Source organism: Dermacentor variabilis, chromosome 6 (genome assembly GCF_050947875.1).
Source record: "Dermacentor variabilis isolate Ectoservices chromosome 6, ASM5094787v1, whole genome shotgun sequence".
Classification (NCBI taxonomy): Eukaryota; Metazoa; Arthropoda; class Arachnida; order Ixodida; family Ixodidae; genus Dermacentor; species Dermacentor variabilis.
This window is the reverse complement of record NC_134573.1, coordinates 17,765,745-17,785,632: the sequence shown is the minus strand read 5'-3', so window position 1 is coordinate 17,785,632 and position 19,888 is coordinate 17,765,745. Positions and strand designations below refer to the sequence as shown.

The 19,888-nt window shown below is 48.0% G+C and overlaps 1 protein-coding gene across 4 annotated transcripts in view; it reads left to right on the top strand.

Moving 5' to 3' along the window:
- Positions 1-19,888, top strand: part of LOC142584667 (solute carrier family 41 member 1-like) — a 590,717-nt gene that overhangs the window by 105,313 nt on the left and 465,516 nt on the right. Inside the window, exon 2 of one of the 4 annotated variants that reach the window (XM_075694836.1) lies at positions 336-404. The exons of 2 other annotated variants lie outside the window; for them this stretch is intronic. Coding sequence is in view for 1 of the 2 variants with exons in the window: in XM_075694834.1 (XP_075550949.1) it covers positions 18,739-18,763 (25 nt within the window). In the remaining variant the exon portion in view is untranslated. Of the gene's footprint in view, positions 1-335; positions 405-18,599; positions 18,764-19,888 lie in introns of those variants that run through there. One more of the 4 variants, XM_075694834.1, reaches the window with a different exon arrangement.

Sequence of the window (19,888 nt, the reverse complement as noted above, 5' to 3'; positions counted from 1 at the left end):
ACCAACATTTCTAACCTTTTTCTTGTGAAAGGCAGAACCGCTGATTTAGCATAAGATATCTTTATGCCCCGTTCCCTTAAATAATCACCTATTGCGTTCAAAGCTTCCTGCAACCGATGCTTGACAAGTTCTAGAGACGTGTTCGATGTCCATATGCAAATGTCATCAGCATACATAGATATGTTTATGTCTGCTGGAAGTACTGCTGGTAAACCTGCTATTGCTGCATTGAAGAGAAGTGGACTTAATACACTTCCTTGCGGAACTCCTTTATTTATAGTGTATTGATCGCTTTGGCCATCATTTGTATTAATATATATCTTTCTGTCTTTCAGGAAGTTAGCGATCCATTTGAGGATTCTGCCATGCACTCCGAGAGTTGCGACTCCAAGCAGAACGTGAAGGTGACTAACCGAGTTAAAGGCCTTCTTAATATCAATAAACACAGTAACAGCAATGTTCCCACAGCTAATCTCGTTGTCAACAAATGCTACCAAGTCAAAGATGCAGCCCATTGTGCATCTGCGTTTTCTGAAGCTAGCCATTTGATTTTGTAGACAACTGCTGGATTCTATCCACCATTGCAGTCTAATATCGATCATCTTTTCCATCACCTTTCAAACACAGCTCGTTAAACTAACAGGGCGGAAGGAGTCGGGAGACAGTGGCGTTTTGCCAGGTTTTAGCAATGGGACTACGTTAGCGATTCTCCAAGTCATAGGAACATCTGCTTCCTCCCACATCTTGTTGAAGACGTGTAGGAGAGTGGACGTGCCTGTTAGGCCAAGGTTTTTCCAGGTACTCTACGAGATGTTTTCAGCACCAGTCGCTGTGCTTTCGTGTGTCTTCGAGAGAGCATGCTGCAGTTCTTTTAGAGAGAACAGAGTATCCAACTGTGTATGAGGTAAATTGCATGCCAGCATTATCAATCTGATGTTGCAACGAAAAGTTAGATTGATCTTGAATTGATACAGGATTTGCGAAATTTACTAGGGTTGCGCAGAACATGTTTGCAATTTCGCGTTCAGATACGCCAAGAGCTGTAGCAAGGCTTTTGAAGGGACTACATTGTGATACCGGATGACCAAGGGCGTTTATTAATATCCAAATTTTCGGCAAGGGAGTGAAAGGGGTAAGCGGCGTACAGAACTCACGCCACCGTTGCTCTCCCAGTTTTTGCGTGTCCGAGTTAGATTTTCTGTGTGCACCTTGACTTTCTTGATAATCTTCAAGCCGTCCAGAACGAAGAAACCGACGCTCTGCTCTCCGTCTAACGGCTCGGAGTCGTTCATAGTCTGGCTCGACACTGTTTTGTCCCTCTGGAACAGTTGCGTATCGCGTAGCCCTAGAGTAATTTCTTAGTACCGATGACATGAATGTGTTCAGGTCATTTACTTGGTTCAGTACCGTTGAATTATATTCCCGAAATAATAGCCAATTAGTAAGTTTAGTTACTCTGGGAGATCTTGCCTGAAGCATAAGGGGGTGCGCTATGAGAATTGGGCAGTGGTCACTACCCCGTGTCTCATAATCTATGCACCAGCTAATACCACGCGTAAGGTCAAGGGAGGCTATAGTAATATCAAGACAACTAGCGTAATTGTAGCCTCTTAAAAAGGTAATGCATCCATCATTGAGTACAAGACCACATGAGTCTATAGCCTTTTCTAAAGAACTGCCTCTTGCATCAGTGTTGCTACTGACGCAGGTAACGTTATGAGCATTGAAGTCCCCGCAGAATAGGACTGGTCCTTGAATCCTTTGAAAGAAATGCATGAAAGTTGACTCTGTAATTCGCGATACTGGTTGCATGTAAACGTAAACAATGGTCACAAGCAGCTTTCTAAACTGAACTTTAGACAACGAACTCAGGCACATGAGAGTCCGAGGAAAATAGAAGAGAGGATGGTAGATCGCGTCTGACGCATAACATAGTGCGGCTAGGGTTCGGAGTTCGTGAAGACCAGTATATTACGTAGTTCGAAAGACGGAAATTACGGTCTACACCGGCTTCGTTAAGACACACAACGGGGAACCTGCATTGCGAAACAAGCTTCCTGAAGTTTGCACTCTTAGATCGAATGCCATTTGCATTCCATTTAAATACGGTTGTGTTTCGAAAGCAGTTATCCATCTGGCCAGCCATTGTGCTATGTTGTAAGGTACTTTTGTAGTGCCAGTGGTTCTAACGAAAGAACTGCGCTCACCTCTGGAAGGTCGTTTGCGATAGGAAATTCCCGCAGAATTGCTTTCAACGCAACAAAGAGCGTACACACCACCATATGCTGCTGAGATGGTTCCGCTTAACGTGAGACATGCGCAGGTGCTTGTATTCTCAAAGGGATGAATGCCTGCTGAGTCTCACGTTGGCAGTCGACAACACTTGACGACGTCTTTCCTTGGCTCTCTTTCCTGCTTGATTTGCCGTTCATCTCCTGTAAACCACAAGCGACCATCGCATACGTTTTCTCACGCTCTGCTGATTGTAACGGAGGAGCTGCTTTCACTGGGTCGACAGCATTTAAGCTCGGAGGAGGCGAGCCTTGCTTCGGGGTCCGACCATGTAATATTTCTTGTTGCCTGAGTAATGAAGCCGCTTGATGCTTGGGACATCTGGCGTATGAAGCTGTGTGGTCTCTGTTGCAGTTGGCGCACTTGGGTTGATTTCTAGAGCTGCAGGCTTTATAATCATGTGTTCCCGCACAGATCTTGCATCGCAATTGGCCATGGCAGGACTTAGCAACATGGCCAAATCGCTGGCAATTGTAGCACCGAGTTGCAGGTTCTAAATATTCTTCGACTGGATGACTCGTGAATCCAAGTAGGACGCGTGTTGGCAATGGCTTGTCACGCAAGAATTGCAGGATGACGCTCCGAAGTGCATGTGGTTCCACTGTTCCTTCTTCTCGCCGGAGCCATCCGGTCTGCGTCTTAACAGAAATGACGCCGCTATATTGTAGGTACTCAAGTACCTACATTCCACGTTCCACATTAGCAGCAAAACAATTAACGTAACATCACCTATTTGAGAAGTACCAGCAATCCATTCACGTCTACACGGACGGTTCTGTAGTCAGAGTGCAACTGCAGCTTATGTTATACCATCCTTAGAGGTAGAGTACGCTTGTCAACTAGCACACGTCGTCAGCAATAGCGGAATTAGTGGCAATTCTCCAAGCCACTCATTTTATCAAAAGATATGAGACACCAACAAAGTGGGTAATTTGCACGGTCTCCTTATCGGCTTTAGCATGTCCTGAAAATACTGATGACAGCCAACCACACGCACGAATAACATACGCAATACTGAACAGTTTAACTCAGGCTAATGAAAAGAAACATGAAGTGATAATACAGTGGGTCCCGGGCCATGCTGGTACAGCAGCCAACGAACTAGCGGATTCATTGGCGAATTCAGAGCATAAAGATGCAGAAATAGAACTCATCCCTTTATCACCAATGGACACAAAACGGATATTGAGAGTACTAAAGAAAGACTTGTGTATGTCAACATGGTTTAATAAAAAACACTAAGGAATCAATACTTTACAAAGTAGACCCCCATCTCGAATACCAGCAGGATGTACAACTTCCTAAAAGTACCGAGACACTAATTCACTTACTGCGCCTTGGGACAGCATACACCAAACATTTCCTGCATCGCACCAAACGGGCTCCTTACCCTGCTTGCTCCTGTGGCCACAACGATGAGGACGTTTGCCATCTACTCCTTGAATGGCCCATATACGAGATACAAAGACAGCAGCTAGAACAAGACTACACTCCATCCATCCTCGCCGGTCTTTCTCACTCACAAAATTGCTGGGCCCATGGCCATCGAAAATAGCACAGAGAAAAGCACTGAACGCAATTGAACATTTTTATGAAAACACAGGCATCCTCAACAAATACTAGGTAGTGCATTGAATAATCACACGATGTCACTAAAACATTCTATTATTTGTAATCATTAGTGCTTGCATATTACGCGTTATACCTTCCTTGTTGTGCTTGAATTATTTTAACACTGTAATTCCTCCTCTGTTTATATGCTCATCGAAGTCTACATCATGGCCGTTTGTGTGTGTTTGCGACTGTTTACGAACTCATTGTGGTGCAACTTGCATTCGACTTTTTCACTGTGATGTTCATAGGCTTAAAGGACTGTGCTGTGGCTTTCTCACCCTATGAAGTGATTTTTTTGTCATTTCTTTCTTCGTTTTCCTACATATTTTTTATATTTTTGTTTCTGCTATGAGAAAAGGAGTAGTCGTCAACATTATAAGGTGACTACGTCTTTCTTTTATTTTCATTTCAATAAATATACTTCTATCTGGTTCTCCAGTGGGCGGTAAACTAACGTTAATGAATCAAATATTATATTCGGAGCCGTTTTCTTGCCCCAATAGCTGCTTGTAAACTTCTTTCCGGTGACACTAATCCTTTGTCGTTGAAGTTATAGTTTGATGTAGCTTCGGGCAGTCTCGGTGTCTTATTGCGTAATGAGCTGCACGGTTCCTTTTCGGTCTGTGTGAATAAGTGGCAAAGGTCCATGTACGCTCGAGCCGCCGGTAGCCGCACCACGCGCGTCTGGCTGTGCGAGAGACCGCACATGTCGAAAACTAGCGCAGAAATTTCGGTTTACACTGCATGTGCGGGCATAGTGTAAGCAAAGATGTGTGCACAAATGTTCGACATGTGCAATTTTTCGCACGAGCGGGCAGTGCGGCTTGCGGCGATGGGCGGCTCGAGCGTACGTAGACCTTTACCACTTATTCACCACTACAAATGAGCGGATTGCCGAACGCATCCGGTAGTGCGCGGGTTAGTGATGCTGTTTTGATCGGCTGCGCGACACGTACTTGACGCACATTGTAAGGCAACTAGCAGACAGACAATTGTAGGCTCGAGCTGATCGGCACACCATTCCTCTTAGCGCCGAATTTTAGGACAACTAAACACACTTCTCATTGTTGCAATCGTGGGCATGCCCCAGCCTTTGACAACTCTGGCTATATTATGGGGGGGGGGGGGGGGAATCGTTGCACGCGTAAGGTTGTCGAGGCAGCAGCAGCAATGATGGGTGTCGAGTATGTTTGGGTGAGCGCAGCTTCAAATCCTCTGGATAAAAAAGAAATTGATTTTATCGGTGGCTGGTGGTTATACATCACTATTTGTTGGCGGTGCACATTTGATAGCTCTAAAAGTTGTGATTGGTTGGCTTCTTTTTTATATAGTCTTACTCTATGTATTTATTCAATGTATCGGGCCTTAAACTTTACTTGAGCTGAAGCGCTCGTGCCTTTTGCTTTATGTCTTTGGTCACTGACATAAAATTGTAACGCGGAACACAGACAGCTGATGCGTGCATTTTATATTGCTTTGGAAGTTGTTATATGCATAAGCGATACGTCTATTTATTAGTTTGGCCATGAGCAGAGTTTCTTGCGTGGCATACTGCGGCGTCGTAGTCGTTTCGCACATATTTAGCCGTTATTTCTTTATATTTCCTTTCTGCTGCTTCATTGCGCATGTGGTGTGATACGCATGAATTTACGACTCTCAATGAAATAAAACTTTATTTCAAAGTTTGTGCTTGTCCAAGTCCCTACCCTCTCGTGCTTGTCGGCTTCATGCGCAGTTTCTTTTTCTTCAGCAATGTGAACTAACTTGCCGAGCATCGAAATTTATTGAACCTCACTTAGAATAATACTTAGCAACACCAAGACACTCACGTAGAGCCCACGTTTCTAACAGAGACATTGGTTGTAAATTATAATTTGGAGAGCAAGAAATCAATACACAGAATCGAATTCCAGAGCGAGACTTGGGGCCCTATAACCTAAAACTATTCCAATATGTTTCTATTCCAATCTCCTGACGTCAAATTTACGTAACGACCAACGCAAGTGCCGGGCGGTCACCCGCAGGGTTGTCTGAACAGACCGATCAAACGCTCTCCTCGTTCTTAGCAGGTCACTTTTGTTTGCTTGAAAAACGAATAACATTGGCTACACTTAGCGGCTTGTCGTTTATAATTGGCTGACAAGAGGCGAGGAGAACGCTCAAGTGGAGACGGATTCGATGGGGCCGAGCTACTGCACTGAAAGTCGATAACCGGATGAAGAGGGCGGTGCCGGCGTCTCGATTGGTCGGCTTTCCCTTACTTAGCTTGCGGTGGCTGGTCGAAAATCGCGGCGGCATGCAACGGAAGCTCAAGAATGACGCTAAAACGGACCTTCAGCAAAGAAGAGTTGGCAGAATGAGGGGGTAAACGTGCCGAAAGTGCTCGAAAACGTTACACGACCACGCAAGAAGTTTTTTATACGCAAATACACCCATGCTCTCCGGCAGGTGCTAGTAGCCAGCGTCTGAGCGATCGGCGGCAGCCATCTTCTATACCTTTCGGAACGGGGCAGCCTGCGGCTATTAAGAAAATTCAGTTTTGTTCGGCATAGTAATGCATCTTTATCGCGTACACGTCACTTTGACGCGGTGAGTCCTTGCGGTTTTGTGACGTCGCGTGACAGGCAGGTGAAGTGGGTGCAGCCCGAAAACTTTTTACCAATAGCCGAGAGGTAATGGCCAAAAGGGGTTGAATCAGAAATAACTGTTTTTCTTTTTTCTGTCAAATCATGCCTAATCAGTGTGTACAACTCATATCGCGGTTTTCGTGATGTCGCGTGATAGACAGGTGAAGTGGGGGTGGTCGAAAAAAGTTTTTGACCAATCGTGGAGGGCTGATAGCCGCATTGGAATAGAAAATTTTGGAATAGTTTTACGTTATAGCGCCCTTGCATAGGTGCCACTAATGTAAAGAGGACTATCCATCCGGACGCCAACCGTCAGGTGCCTGGGCCGACCCCCACAAGCATCAAGATGGCCAGGCGAGATGAGGCGCTCCGCATCTGGCAGTGGAACTGCAGGAGTTTCACTACGCGGAAAGCCTCCCTGCAGCAATACCTACGCAGCCACGACGCCAAGCCCCACGTAATCCTACTGCAAGAAACTCTAACACACACGGCCACGTTCATCGGTTACCAGTGGTTACCAGAGCTCGCAGGAGGACGTGGTACCACCACGTTGGTCTCTAAAAGGCTCACCTGTCTCGCGCATGACCTCGGCACGTCCGAGGTGGACAACGTCATGACGCAGATTCTCCCCAAGGGACGCGTTCCGACAAAGTGTGTACATACTCAACGTGCACAGCAGCCCCAGACAAAAGAGTCACCGTTCCCGACGCCTCTTCCAGGGAGCCATCTGTCTTGCAGGCTCAAACCCGCTCGTGATAGCTGGCGACGTCAATGCTGCGCATCGCACCTGGGGTTACGTATATGAAACCCCCAAGGGTACCGCGCTGTGCAGCATGCGAACGAGCTCGATGTCACCCTAGTGACAGACAAGACGTTCCCTACCCGCATCGGCACGTGCACGCACAGACACCACTCCAAGTCTCTGCTTCGTGAAGAACACAGCCGATGCCCGCTGGCCCAATCTTGCGGACGATCTTGGCAGCGACCATCTCATACTGGCCATGCACTTACCCAGCATCGTCAGAAAGCCCAAATCGTACACGTGGGTCAACTGGGACATCTTTCGCAAGACTCGTGCCTCACGACTCTCCTCAGACACTGCCCCGAACCTCGAGACATGGGCGGCTCAGCTCAAGGCCGACGTCGGTAAGGCCACGAAACATTCAGCACGGATATGACAACCGAGAAGATGGACAGCCACCTCGCCCACTTGCTCGAAGCCAAACAGTTTCTACTGACACGATGGAAGGGCCAGCGTCTCAACCGCAGGCTCCACAAACGCATTGCAGAACTGAACCAGACCATAATGTAACACTACAGCACCCTATCCAAACAGCAATGGGACGAGGTGTGTAACTCAGTCGACGGACAGGTCCGCAACGGGAAGACGTGGGACCTCCTCAAACAGCTGCTCGACGACACCAACACCCGCACGAACCAGCGCCACTCGCTCACCAAAGTCCTTCACCAGGCCAAAGGACAGATGACATCGCCAGATGACATCGTCAAGACGTTTGTGCACAAGTACCTGCCGATACCCACAGGCCCGCCAACCCTACATCCCGATTGCACAGGTACCGACAACACCCACCTCGACGCCGAATTTTCCGTCGAAGAGATACGCCGGGCTCTCCACGAACTAAACGACCGTTCCGCCGCGGGCCCCGGTGGCATAACCAACAAGCGCCTGCGGAACTTAGACGACCCCTCGGTCGTGTACCTCACAGGCGCCATCAATGACATGTGGGGGTGGGGCGAGTTACCTGATGCCTGGAAACTCGAACAGACGATCCTCATTCCGAAACCAGGCAAAGCGCCTTGCGTCGATATAACCTTCGCGCCATCTCGCTCACATCGTGCCTGGGTAAGGTGGCCGAGCATGTCGTACTCAATAGAGTTGGCCGGTATCTCGAAGACCAGGACTGTTTCACGCACCACATGATCGGCTTCCGACCCAGGCTCTCGACGCAGGATACGATGCTTCTTCTGAAACACCAGATCACAGACGCCGTGGCTACCTGGGGCACCCGCTCAATACTCAGCCTTGACCTGGAGAAGGCTTTCGATAACATCCAGCACTCGGCAATACTTCAGGCGATCGCGGACTTAGGGCTCCGGCGCCGGTTCTACGAGTTCGTGCGTTCCTTCCTAACCCGTCGCGAGGCCGTGCTCCATGCCGGAGACCTCACGTCGGAAGAAGTCGAGCTCAGACAGCGTGGCACCCGCCAGGGCTCCGTCCTCTCGCCGGCGCTGTTCAACCTGGTGATGATGGGGCTCTTCGAACGCATCTCGAAGATACAAGGCCTCGACCATACGGTATACGCGGACGACATCACCATCTGGTGCTCCGCCGGGTCGGACGGCTTGATCGAATCCGCTCTGCAGGAGGCAGTCGAAACTGCCGAATCCTACCTCGACCATACGAGCCTCAAGTGCTCCTCCGCTGAATCGGAGCTGTTGTTGTACAGACCAAATGACAAGGCAAAAGGTCTAAGGAATAGAAACCACCGACCGAGCGCAACATCACTGTCCGCAGCAGAGACGGTCGCCCAAACCCCAGGGTCGACTCCATCCGAGTACTGCGAATGGTTATCGAGGCAGGCGGATCAAACATCCAGACGGTCCACAAGCTGACGACAAAGACGGACAACGCAATGCGACTCGTACGCAGGGTGGCCAATCGCCACCACGGCCTCAAAGAAGACAATCTGCTGCGTCTCGTACACGCGTTAGTCCTATGTCACTTTACCTACGTCGCAGCAATGCATAAGTGGAAACAATCGCAGCGTGGCAAGCTCAATACTCATCCGAAAGCTAGTGAAGCGCGTCCTTGGGCTCCCGATCACGACGCCGACGCATCGACTCCTCGAGCTCGGGGTGCACAATACCTTCGAAGAGATCGCTGAGGCCCAGGAGAGAGCGCAGATGAGACGACTGACGCTGACGAAGACCGGCCGTGACATCTTGCGCGAGCTCGGTTCTTCCCACCGAACACCCAGGATCCACCGGAATTTATGCCGGTTCCCCGTGAGCTCCGCGACCTCATCAAGATGGCACCCATTCCGCGAAACGTACATCCGGAACACAATCGAGGCAGGCGCCTAGCCCGGGCCACCATATTCCTCAAACGAATAAACAAGAAAGCGGACGACGTCGCTTTCGTGGATGCCGCCACCTACCGATGCAACCGAGCCTTCGCCGCGGTAGCGGTCTCGTCCTCGCAACGGACTTTAAACGCTGCTACAGTACGTACACGTGACCCCGAGCATTGCCAGGGCTATGGTATTGCCATAGCCCTGGCAATGCTCGACGATAAGCGAACGACAATACTCACCGACTAGAGACCGGTCATCAAAGCGTTCGAGAGAGGAGTCTTCTCCGAGAAGGCGTTACGCGTCCTCCGCGGCGCTGATCCGAGCACCCTCAAGCACCACAGCGTCATCTGGTTTCCCGCCCACCTGGGTCGGATCCCGGGCGCCCCGCCCAACCTCAATGAGACATCCTACGACGCTGCGCGCGCGCTTAGCGACCGCGCCGGCACCCCCGGGCAACCACGTCTCGATGAATTGGAGGCGAACAGGGACGTCCCAGTAACCTACAATGAAATCGCCAAACACTTTTACTTGGGACGACGTCTCTTTCCGCCCCCGAACCCCAAACTAAACAGGCCGCAGGTGCTAACGCTACGCTTATTACAGACAGATACCTATCCAAACCCCGCCACCTTACACATAATCTACACGGACGTCTACCCAGACGATGCGTGTCCTTCGTGCGGGGTCACGGCGACACTCACACACGTGCTCTGGGAGTGCAGAAACGCTCCGCCCGACTCTACCTCCGACAAGTGGGAGAAGACCCTACGAAGCCCGCTCCTAGAAGACCAGCAATGGGCCGTCCAGCAGGCTCGCGCAGCGGCCGCCAGGTGCTCCCTGTCGGTCCCTGCATGGAAGACGCCCACTGCGCACTGAGGTGCGTCATGCAGGACTTTTATTAAAGTTTTCCCAATCCAATCCATCCTGCGCATACAGAAATTCCTGTTGCCTTTTTTCTTCAACCTGAAGCAATTTCCGCTGTCCTTACAATGTTGTTTTATGTGGACGCCAATCTAGGCCATAGTAATAAATTTCACCTAAGCATCTGATCTCGCCTACCTGCGGAATCAATTCATTTTGACACACAAGTGATATCAAAACTGATCGATGTGATCGATGCCAATCGATACAAACAGGGAACTTTCGTTGGTGTTAAAGGCCAACCGCAAATTATACAGCCAGAACTCTCGCCAGTTTTGGCAAAAAATGTGGATATTTTTACCAGCTGCAACGAAGGCAGTATCATTTGCATAAACGAAACTACGACACCTTCTCAATTTGGACTATTGTAGGGCAGTGCATTAAACATCCGTGGGGAAACACTGTGTGCTGAGGTACGCCTCTGGTCTGCGTGAACCAATCAGAACGATCTGTGCAGAAAAAAAATTATTCCGTGCAAGAATTTTGGGATTCAAGCAATGACATAGAATTAAGGGCAACCAATTTATTCAACAGAATCTTATGCTGTATACTGTCATCGTGTGTTCTATATGCTCTATACTGTGAACGTGTGCAGCATCGAAGGCCACAAGTTCTGGACTTGTGCTAGCTATCCATATTTTGCCGTCTAAATTAAATTCCCGGTCAAAATATAACAGCTACAATGAACGCAAATGTGAGTAGTGCTTCAGTCATGAATCGCACAATGTGTTGAGTTTGCTGTACATGAACGCCTCTTTTCATCAATTTCGCCATGTCAAGAATTACAACAATTGGCCGAATGTTCTTCAACGTGAACATTTTCGATGTGTCTTTTAAAAGCAAGTTATTTGAACCATGTTGCACTCGTTGGGAAGCCATGAGTTTCTCTTTTTTCTTTTTGAAGGAGAAGGTTCGCAATTTTCATCACTTTCCTGCAACTTCACGTGCCAAGAATGCTGCAGCATGCTAATGAATACGCTACCCCGGAGATGACTACATCTCGTACAAACTACCGCAGAGCTTCGTAGAGTTGGCCTCTTCAAAGCCTTTGCACGGCGAAGGCATTCTGAGCGCAGCTGAGCAATGTGCATAAAACCACAGTGAAAGGCCGCGTGCTAAGTGCTCAATCTCAATTTTAGCTTCCACTGACGTCGGAGCGAGAAATATGCTCACTGACAAATTCTTGTTGTGCTCCACGAATCTGTGACGGGCTTTCCAATTTTTCTGATCAAATGCGTAAGCGGCTACATAATCTTAGCTTTGGCATTTCTCTGCCCACACGGAGCAGCTAAAAGTTGTATCTGATCAAACTCAGCGGCTTCGCATTATGAAGAAACCTCTTTTCTGCGGCTTTCTAATGGGATACGCATTTGATATTCTTCAGTTCACGAAGGAGAACTTTTTGCTTGATTTCTAGTAGAAACACGTACGTAATGGAGCTGGACTTGTCTGGTGCGCCATCGAACACAATGAACCGCGCGCGCGCACAGTTATCGGCCGTGGAGTGCACTCGTATGCGCTGCTGCCATCGAAAAAATTCATGGTTTTGTCACTGACTCTCGGCGGCAAAGACAGAATTGAAAAAAAAAATGTATTTCCACGACAACGCGCTAACTGAAACAATTTTTGGACGTTAACCATGGCCAGAAAAACTCGCCACGTTTGTCCGAGGTACACCGAGTGATATGCTCTGAATTCAAGTCGCTGAAATTGACGACCCGGTGAGGTGTTTTTTAAACGAACCATAAAAAAAAAATTTGTTCTACAGGTACAAGTTGGAAAGTAAACGTTAGTTTACAGCGACCACTGGGAATAACTCATAGGAGAGAATATCTGAAAAGAACCCAATCATTAACCAATAGTTCACAGGCCGGTGACAATACTTTTCAATGTTCCACTTCTTCCTGTCACATATGTGGCTACTATCCCCGAGTTGTAAGAAGTGAGCAAGGAACACTACTCATCGGCGTCTTTTCCCATTCCAGAAGGGAAAAAAAATTGTTTGAGATTCTTGTTGCGCTCTACGAAACGTCTAACCTTGCACAAAGGTGGCACAAAATATCGATGTTCTTCATTTATATAGCATGCCTAGCTAAACCTATGCACAGGCACATTAAACAGTGAATAGAGCTCCTCTTGCGGCCCATTCCCATCTATATTCAGGCGGGAACAGCGCTAGAGACACGTTCACAGGTGAAAGCACCTGCGCATAGAAGTGTAGTGCAGGCGCGTTCGTACATAGCGGCGACACAAAAACGCTTCTAACGTAAGCAACTAGCACGTGTCTCAAATACTCGCTTGCAGTGCAACGTAAAGGTGCTTCAACGGTTCGTTGTGGATGTCGCGCAAGAAACGTCACTCCTGATATATATTAGCCCGAGTAATATAGCACCGAGCGGCAATTGGCTTCGACATTTGAAGGTGAATTCCAATTGCTGTGCATGGTATACGCCCCAATAAGAGCTGGACTCGAAAAACGGAAGCGCCAAGGGCGGCCGCGGTGAACCAGTGTAGCGCCGAAACGCAGCTGCGCTGCCGGGCTTCGCGAGCCCAGAATAGTTCGTGCGGCGCAGGCAGGAAGCTGCGACGCGTCACTCTGCCAAGGACGGAGGCCATATTCTGTCCAGTGATGTGCGGGGAAGCGTTCCCAGTGGGATCGATTGTTACAAGAATGGTGAGGTCCGGCTGCGAACAGATCGTGGGAAGGCCTAAAGGAAACCCGCGAATCGCGTGTTTCGAATACAAATCGAATACATATGTTAGGTGTCCAATGCATCAAATCGTATGTCGATTAGTAAAACACAGACAGATGTATTTAAAACCTCATTTATTTGGTGTAATCAAGTACCGCGTCCGTACTGACTGGCGAAAAAAGAAGCAGTTATCACAGAAAATATTTCGTCTTAAACATCACATCGTAACTGCCATGAGAAAACTGCATAACCAGCATCTCAACATCTTTAGAGTCTGGTTGCAAGCAAGATTTCCAAGAACAAACAGCTGCTGATGACTACTTTCTAAATAACACTAAACTATCAGTTACCGGAAAAAGTTCAGACGTGGAAAACGAAAATAAACAAAGGCTGCTGGAGGGCTTTTGTGCCTCACACGCATGTAACAGGAATTGTTACGAAAAAAGAACACTGGTTCTTGCATAAAAAGTAAGACTGCTACGTGATCAGACGACACTAAATGGTCGAGAAGCGAGAGTAACAGGTTATCAAAGCAAGCTTCAACCGCGATACCGTAAGCAAAAAAGAAAACCTTGCATTATTCATTTTTTTATTCATTTTTATTCTGACCTACTTGGATTTTTTCCCATTGTTTCACTTCGGTTAATTTGCGATATTTCGTTTACAGACGTAGAACTAACTAGACACCACGGTCCTTAACATTATTTTTTTATATATTTCGTTATCAACCTGCCACAGTAGCTCATTGGCCATTAATTCTGCTGATGACACGGGGTTGCAAATTTTGTCTCACGGCGGCCTCCTACTGATGGGTACGGAAAGTAACAAAGCTCGTGAACTGCTTACGTTCAAGTGGATGTTAGGTGTTCCCAGGTTCTGGAGTTTCGCATGAACTACGGTGCATCTCGTGGCCCTTCGCTAATTTAGAACGTAGAGCGCTCAACGTAATTGCATCGTTGTTAACCCTCTGGCGTTCTTTAAATGTAAGCCATAACGTGATGACGCCAATAACAGCGGCAGGACGCCTGAAAGATGCGTGTGGCAGCTGCACGGTGTGACTTTATTCACTCAAATATCGACGATACCAGCCAGTGGCATACGCTCCGTTACATTCAGGATGACTGCCATCACGCTTGTTCATGTAGGCCCAATTAGAGAGGCAAGTGCGCACTTCTTTCTGCGCGCTAGTGTCTGTGGGTTTATGAGCATGAATTGCGGCTTAAGAAAAGCGTGGCTGTCCGGGTTGGTCGTTGAACCATTGCTTAAGCAGAGAAAAAAAAAAACATTCTTACTACGCACTTCGCAGGAAGGAAGAAGGTGGCAGGACAGCACCTTGCCATGTTGCCTTCTTCCTTCCTTCCTTCCTTCCTTCCTTTGAATTGCGCACTGGAAAATAGTTTTCTTCCTTCTTTAAACAATGGCCTAAAAGTGGTTTAGCACTTACATTACATTGGCTATGAATTGCCTATATATCTCTTTTGTGCCTATGTGTTTCCTTTTACCACCTGAAAATGCTTCTCAGGGTGCTCTTCGATAGAACATACCGTTACTTCTTTCCACGAGATTTTTCAGACGTCATTGCTAATGAACGCAGCTGGAAACGTGACACAGCAAGTAGGCCCCCGCGTCGTCAACGCCAGCGGGGCCTCCCGCAAGCAGCTGGCACTCGTGGGCAACGCCCGGGGAAAGGCGCACCGAAAGCCTCCTCCTTCGGCAGTAGACACGCAAGCTCAATGCTGCATTGAAGCTTCCGGGGATTTCGAGAAAACTGTGCTGCAGACTGTGGCTTGCAACGATTGCGCTGCACGTTTGTTAGGCAAATCCTGCAGAGTGCGCTGAAAGCACTGCACCGTTACGCGGTGCCCTGTTGCGGCGCCTTTTGTGATTGTGCAGGCACACCAGCCAATGGCGGCTCACCCGTTGATGATGTATATTTGTTGCAATCTGGAAATTAAGATAGCACTCGTTTTAGCACTGAGTAAATCGGTAGAAAATATGGCCGGCAGCTTATAAGGGGAATGAAAATGGGAGTAATTTAAAGCGTACTGCCTCTGTCGGCATCCGCGGGCGGCGATGCTTTTGCGCGCGTGATCCCGGAGCAACCATCATCGGCGCCACGGCGGCCCACCTTTGAGCATTCGTACGGGTGCGCGATGACACCGGAGCGCTAGCGAAGCAGTTTAGCCTAACGAATGAAATGCTGTGCACATTCGTGGACTTGTGTTTGTCAATGTGCTACGAAGCGGCCCACTGCTTCTGAGAGTATGCGTTTCCTTTCCGTGTTATGACCAATTTCTCTGAAAGAGAGATCAACTATATTTAGCGTATATCTGCATACTCTTCTACTTGAACGTGTAATAAAAAGAGGAAACACTTTGCGCAGACTACGGTCATATTGATACGCAGGAAGATGTGGCCACTTTACGGAACAAGCTTTATTGTTTCACTTCGAAAGTAACAACTTTGACTCCTTCCTAAAAAGCTCATATAAATGGGCATCTTGTTGTGGGTATTAGCTGCATGCTGTTGGTGTTCGCTTAACGAGAGAACGTCGAAAATCAAGTTTGGAGAAAAACAACACTGCAGTTCTGAAAAAATATGTTCCCGCACGAAATTCCGATATGCCTGCAGGCAAAACTCCCAGGCGGGTTTATTTGCGTTTACACTGTAAACTGCGCCACGCTAATAGCTGAGGCTCTCTTTTGAAACGACACGGCCTCATTTCGAACAACTTCCCTGTAGACTTTATTTTGTGTTCTATGTTGCGTCCCCTAAAAGTTGATCTGCCGCCTTCCTTTAATGTCGTGTTCCCGAATATTACACGCACATCTTCTTTTGGCTGAAAACATTGCCATGAGCAGAAAGATACTGCAATTTTCTGCTACACTTTATTTTATTCATGCCTCGAAGACCTGGATGCATTACATGATTACATGGTTTATAAATTCAGTTTGGAGCTGCAAAACACAAGAACACAAAAAAATGCACTGTTCACCTCTGTCGACGTCGAGCGCTCGTTTCAAGCCTACGAGATTATTGTGAATGAGAAGAATCCCTATCTAGAGCCCTAAAACAAGATCACGCGTAACTATTCTTGTAACTTTTAGGAACATTCGTAAAGGTACACTTTTCAACGCTTCTTTTCTTGCTAGAGTATTTGTAGACTTGAAATAATTACGCATATATTTTACTTCTATGATTAGCCGTTTATGAGCTTTCATCACGTATCCTGTTTTTCTTTTTCTGATTGCACCACTTCATCGCAATTGTATGGCGGAAAGTTCGGCTGCAATACATACACTCTCATAGCTTCAGAGCAAATGTTCTAGCACGCTGGTGACATACATGATGCGCATTGACAGAACAGCGACCTCTGGTGTGGCCTGCGAAGCCCTCTGAAGCGACGGCTTCCACAAGATGTTTGCTTCTTTGTAGGCGAACGCTACGTCAGCCTATTATCATGAACACCCAGTGGACACATACAACAGGCTGGGGTTTTTGGAACAGTTTATGATGGCTACTTCGATCCATATCGTGCCTAAAATAAGGTTTAACGCCACACTTTCAAGGGCCTAAACGCGCAATTTTAGTGCGTAAAAATGTGACCTCTACCGGAATCATATATATCGCACGTTATAAAAAATCTGCATGACCCACGGAGTGCGAATCCGCGAGCATGCGAAAAGGCCTTCAGTATAGAGCACCATGTGGCCCTCTGAAAGCTCACAAATGAGACAGTTAACTCGGTCCGAGCGGCAATCTCACTGCGATGTACGAACCATATGCAGCGCACCATATTGAAAACAGCTGGTGTTCCTTTGCAGATTGAATGCCCACAAGAGAGGGCTACGTAAAATCAATTTTGAGCAAATCGGAAAAGAGCCAAAAAATGATGCAGATCCCACGCACTGTGGGAATGGGTTTAAGCGAAGCTTTGTGGGGCTGTTTGATTTGATTGACGGTTATTAGCGCTGATGTTGACGACGAATGCTTAATTTCTTCAATGTTTTGTCGAACACGAGAATGGTCAGTTGATGTTAAACGTTACCGTACATGCACCATTGCTGTTTGTCTGCGTAGTACACAAAACACAAAGGGAGAGGTGTTTGCATGAGGCGTTCTTGTGCGCCATATTTCATAACCTCTGAGAGGGTTGAGCATTGACATTGTCTCACGTGGTAAATTGTATCGCGGAACAATAAGTAAACTTGAATTATGGGGCTCTATGTGCCAAAACCACAATAGCGCTATGAGGCAGGCCATAGTGGCGCACTCCGGATTAATTTTGGCACCGTGCTGCTCTTTAACATGTCCGCAAATCAAAGTTGATGAGCGTTTTTTATTTCGCCCCCATCGAAATACGGCTGCCTCGGTCAAATCTGCGACCTCAGCCAATGCCATAGCCGCAAAGCTATTGCGGCGGGCATAGAAGTATTGATTTGACGTGCGACCGCTTCCGTTGTGTCGCCTACAGCCTGCGGTGAGCTTTAATTAACGTGGATTTTCTTCTGCGTGCCCTGCGTAAGTTGTCCGCTAGATATATTTGCACGGTTTTATTTTTCAGAAGTAGCAAAAACGAACCGTACCATACCTTGATCATAGGTTTATCTAGCGTTTTCTTGCCTTCTCATGTGACCTTTTCCCATGCCACCCACCCCATGTATTTGCATGGGCACTGCGGGCAAAGAGTGGCAAGGCTTTTATTCACTCGTTTGGCGGCTACGTCGGTTCTACCCATTCCCTGCCGCCTCTCCCGTTCTTCTCTTCCATTCTATCTAGCTTCTTTCTGGACTTGCACATTGGTAGATAGGTAAGCGCTTGCTGGGGGTCACGAATAATTACAGCTCTCAAGAGGCTAAAGTGGCGACGACCTGGGAGCTACAGAGGGCATTGTGCGCATTCAACGCGGTGCGGCAGAAAGGAGTTCCTCGCGTCTCTTTTCTTTTCTTCCACACTTCTATGTATATACCCGCTCTGAACCACCCCCCGAGGCGGTGTGCCGGACAGGAGCTCCACCGCAGCAGAAGCAGGTGAAAAGTCGAAGGAAAGTGCAAAGAAAGCTTCGCTTTAGAAGAGGCTATATGAGTTTTATTGCACAGTGCCAGGTACACTGTGTCATTGTCGTGTTACCCCTGTTTATATCAACACCCCGATCGGTGTACGCGCTCCTGGTGGACGCAACGCTTGCTTCATCCCGCGTCACCTTGGCCAGTGAGAGCGCGCCACTACTGCCCGAGCACGGGAGGCGCGGCCACTGCGGCCTGCATGCGAGCAGCTGCACCCTTCGGTTCAGCCGGGAAGCATGTGCGCACCCTGCGCTTGGCAGTGTCCCACGAAGTCGCGCGCAGCAGACGACAGCATCGCAGCTGCCAACGAGAGGTTCGCAGCTGCCGCTTTTCCGGACCTGTGTCCCAGCCCCATGAGTGCCGCGTCCCCCTCCTCGCCCAGCGGCGGAGCAGCAGCGCTTGCGAACCGACCTTCAGCTTCGACCGTGGGATGGGCCCAGGCTTCGCAACGCACGGTACTTCTCGATGTGCTTCTTTTCCGTTGGTTCCTCGCCCTACCTAGCGTCGTTAGGTGGTGTGCTCGAGGAGTTGTGACACAGTGCAATGCGAAGCAATGTTTAAAAAAATGCGCGGGATAGTTTCTTTCTCCTGGCAACCTGATTAAGTGGTGCCGACATGAGTGCGCTAATTTGCACACATCAAGTGTTAGCCTGTTTTGCCTGTTTTCCTGTGAGACAGCCGTCACCCTGTGCATGTATAGCGCACGGCTTGTCGCACTCAATACGTGGTCTGACCACGAAATGGGGCATGGCCTGTCCAACGAAAAGCAGTCGCGCAAGACATCGAAAGCGGTCGTACCTTGTAATGAAAGTGTTAGCTTTAACGAAGCCAATTTAACTTCACAACATAACGTTTTAACAGGAGTCTTTAGCGCTGAGCGAACTCAGTTTCCCTGCACGTGACTACCTTGAATAAAAGAAAAGCTACTACAATGAAGTTTCTTGCATTTAAGAAAATACGCAGGGGGGGGGGGGGGGGTCCGCCTAGAGCGTCATATTTTTTACGAATATCACCAAACATCTGTTGTAAGAAAACTGACGCACGAAGTTTCCAAGTGAGCAGCTCATCCCCACCCAATATATCGCTGTTCTGTAAGGTGCATCTGCTAGACCGTCTGAAGGGGACAACTGGGGTATCACGCTGCCGCTTACGTGAACGTGTTTCAATGTTTAGGACCGTTTCGAGACATTTCTGCTTCCAAATCCGTAGTATATTAAGTTTTTCTCTTGCTCAACTTATAAATTATGAGTCCTACCCGTCGCTCCGCTATCCCGGCAAATATCCTTGATCTTGTCCTAACAAATAAGACGGACGTTCTTTCTGATATACTGCATTTAAATGGTTTATCCGATCACGACAATATCACCGGGTGCATCACGCATCCATTTACTGAAAAGAAAACTACCATTAAGCGAATTCTTGATACTATCGCGCGAATTTTGAGATGATTAACTCGGAACTACAGACCTTCTCTGAGAACTTCCTGGCTCAGTATTCATCACGCACAATTGAACTAAACTGGCGGTCGTTCAAAACCGCCTTGTCTCCCCTTGTTGATAAGTATGTGCCAATCATCACCA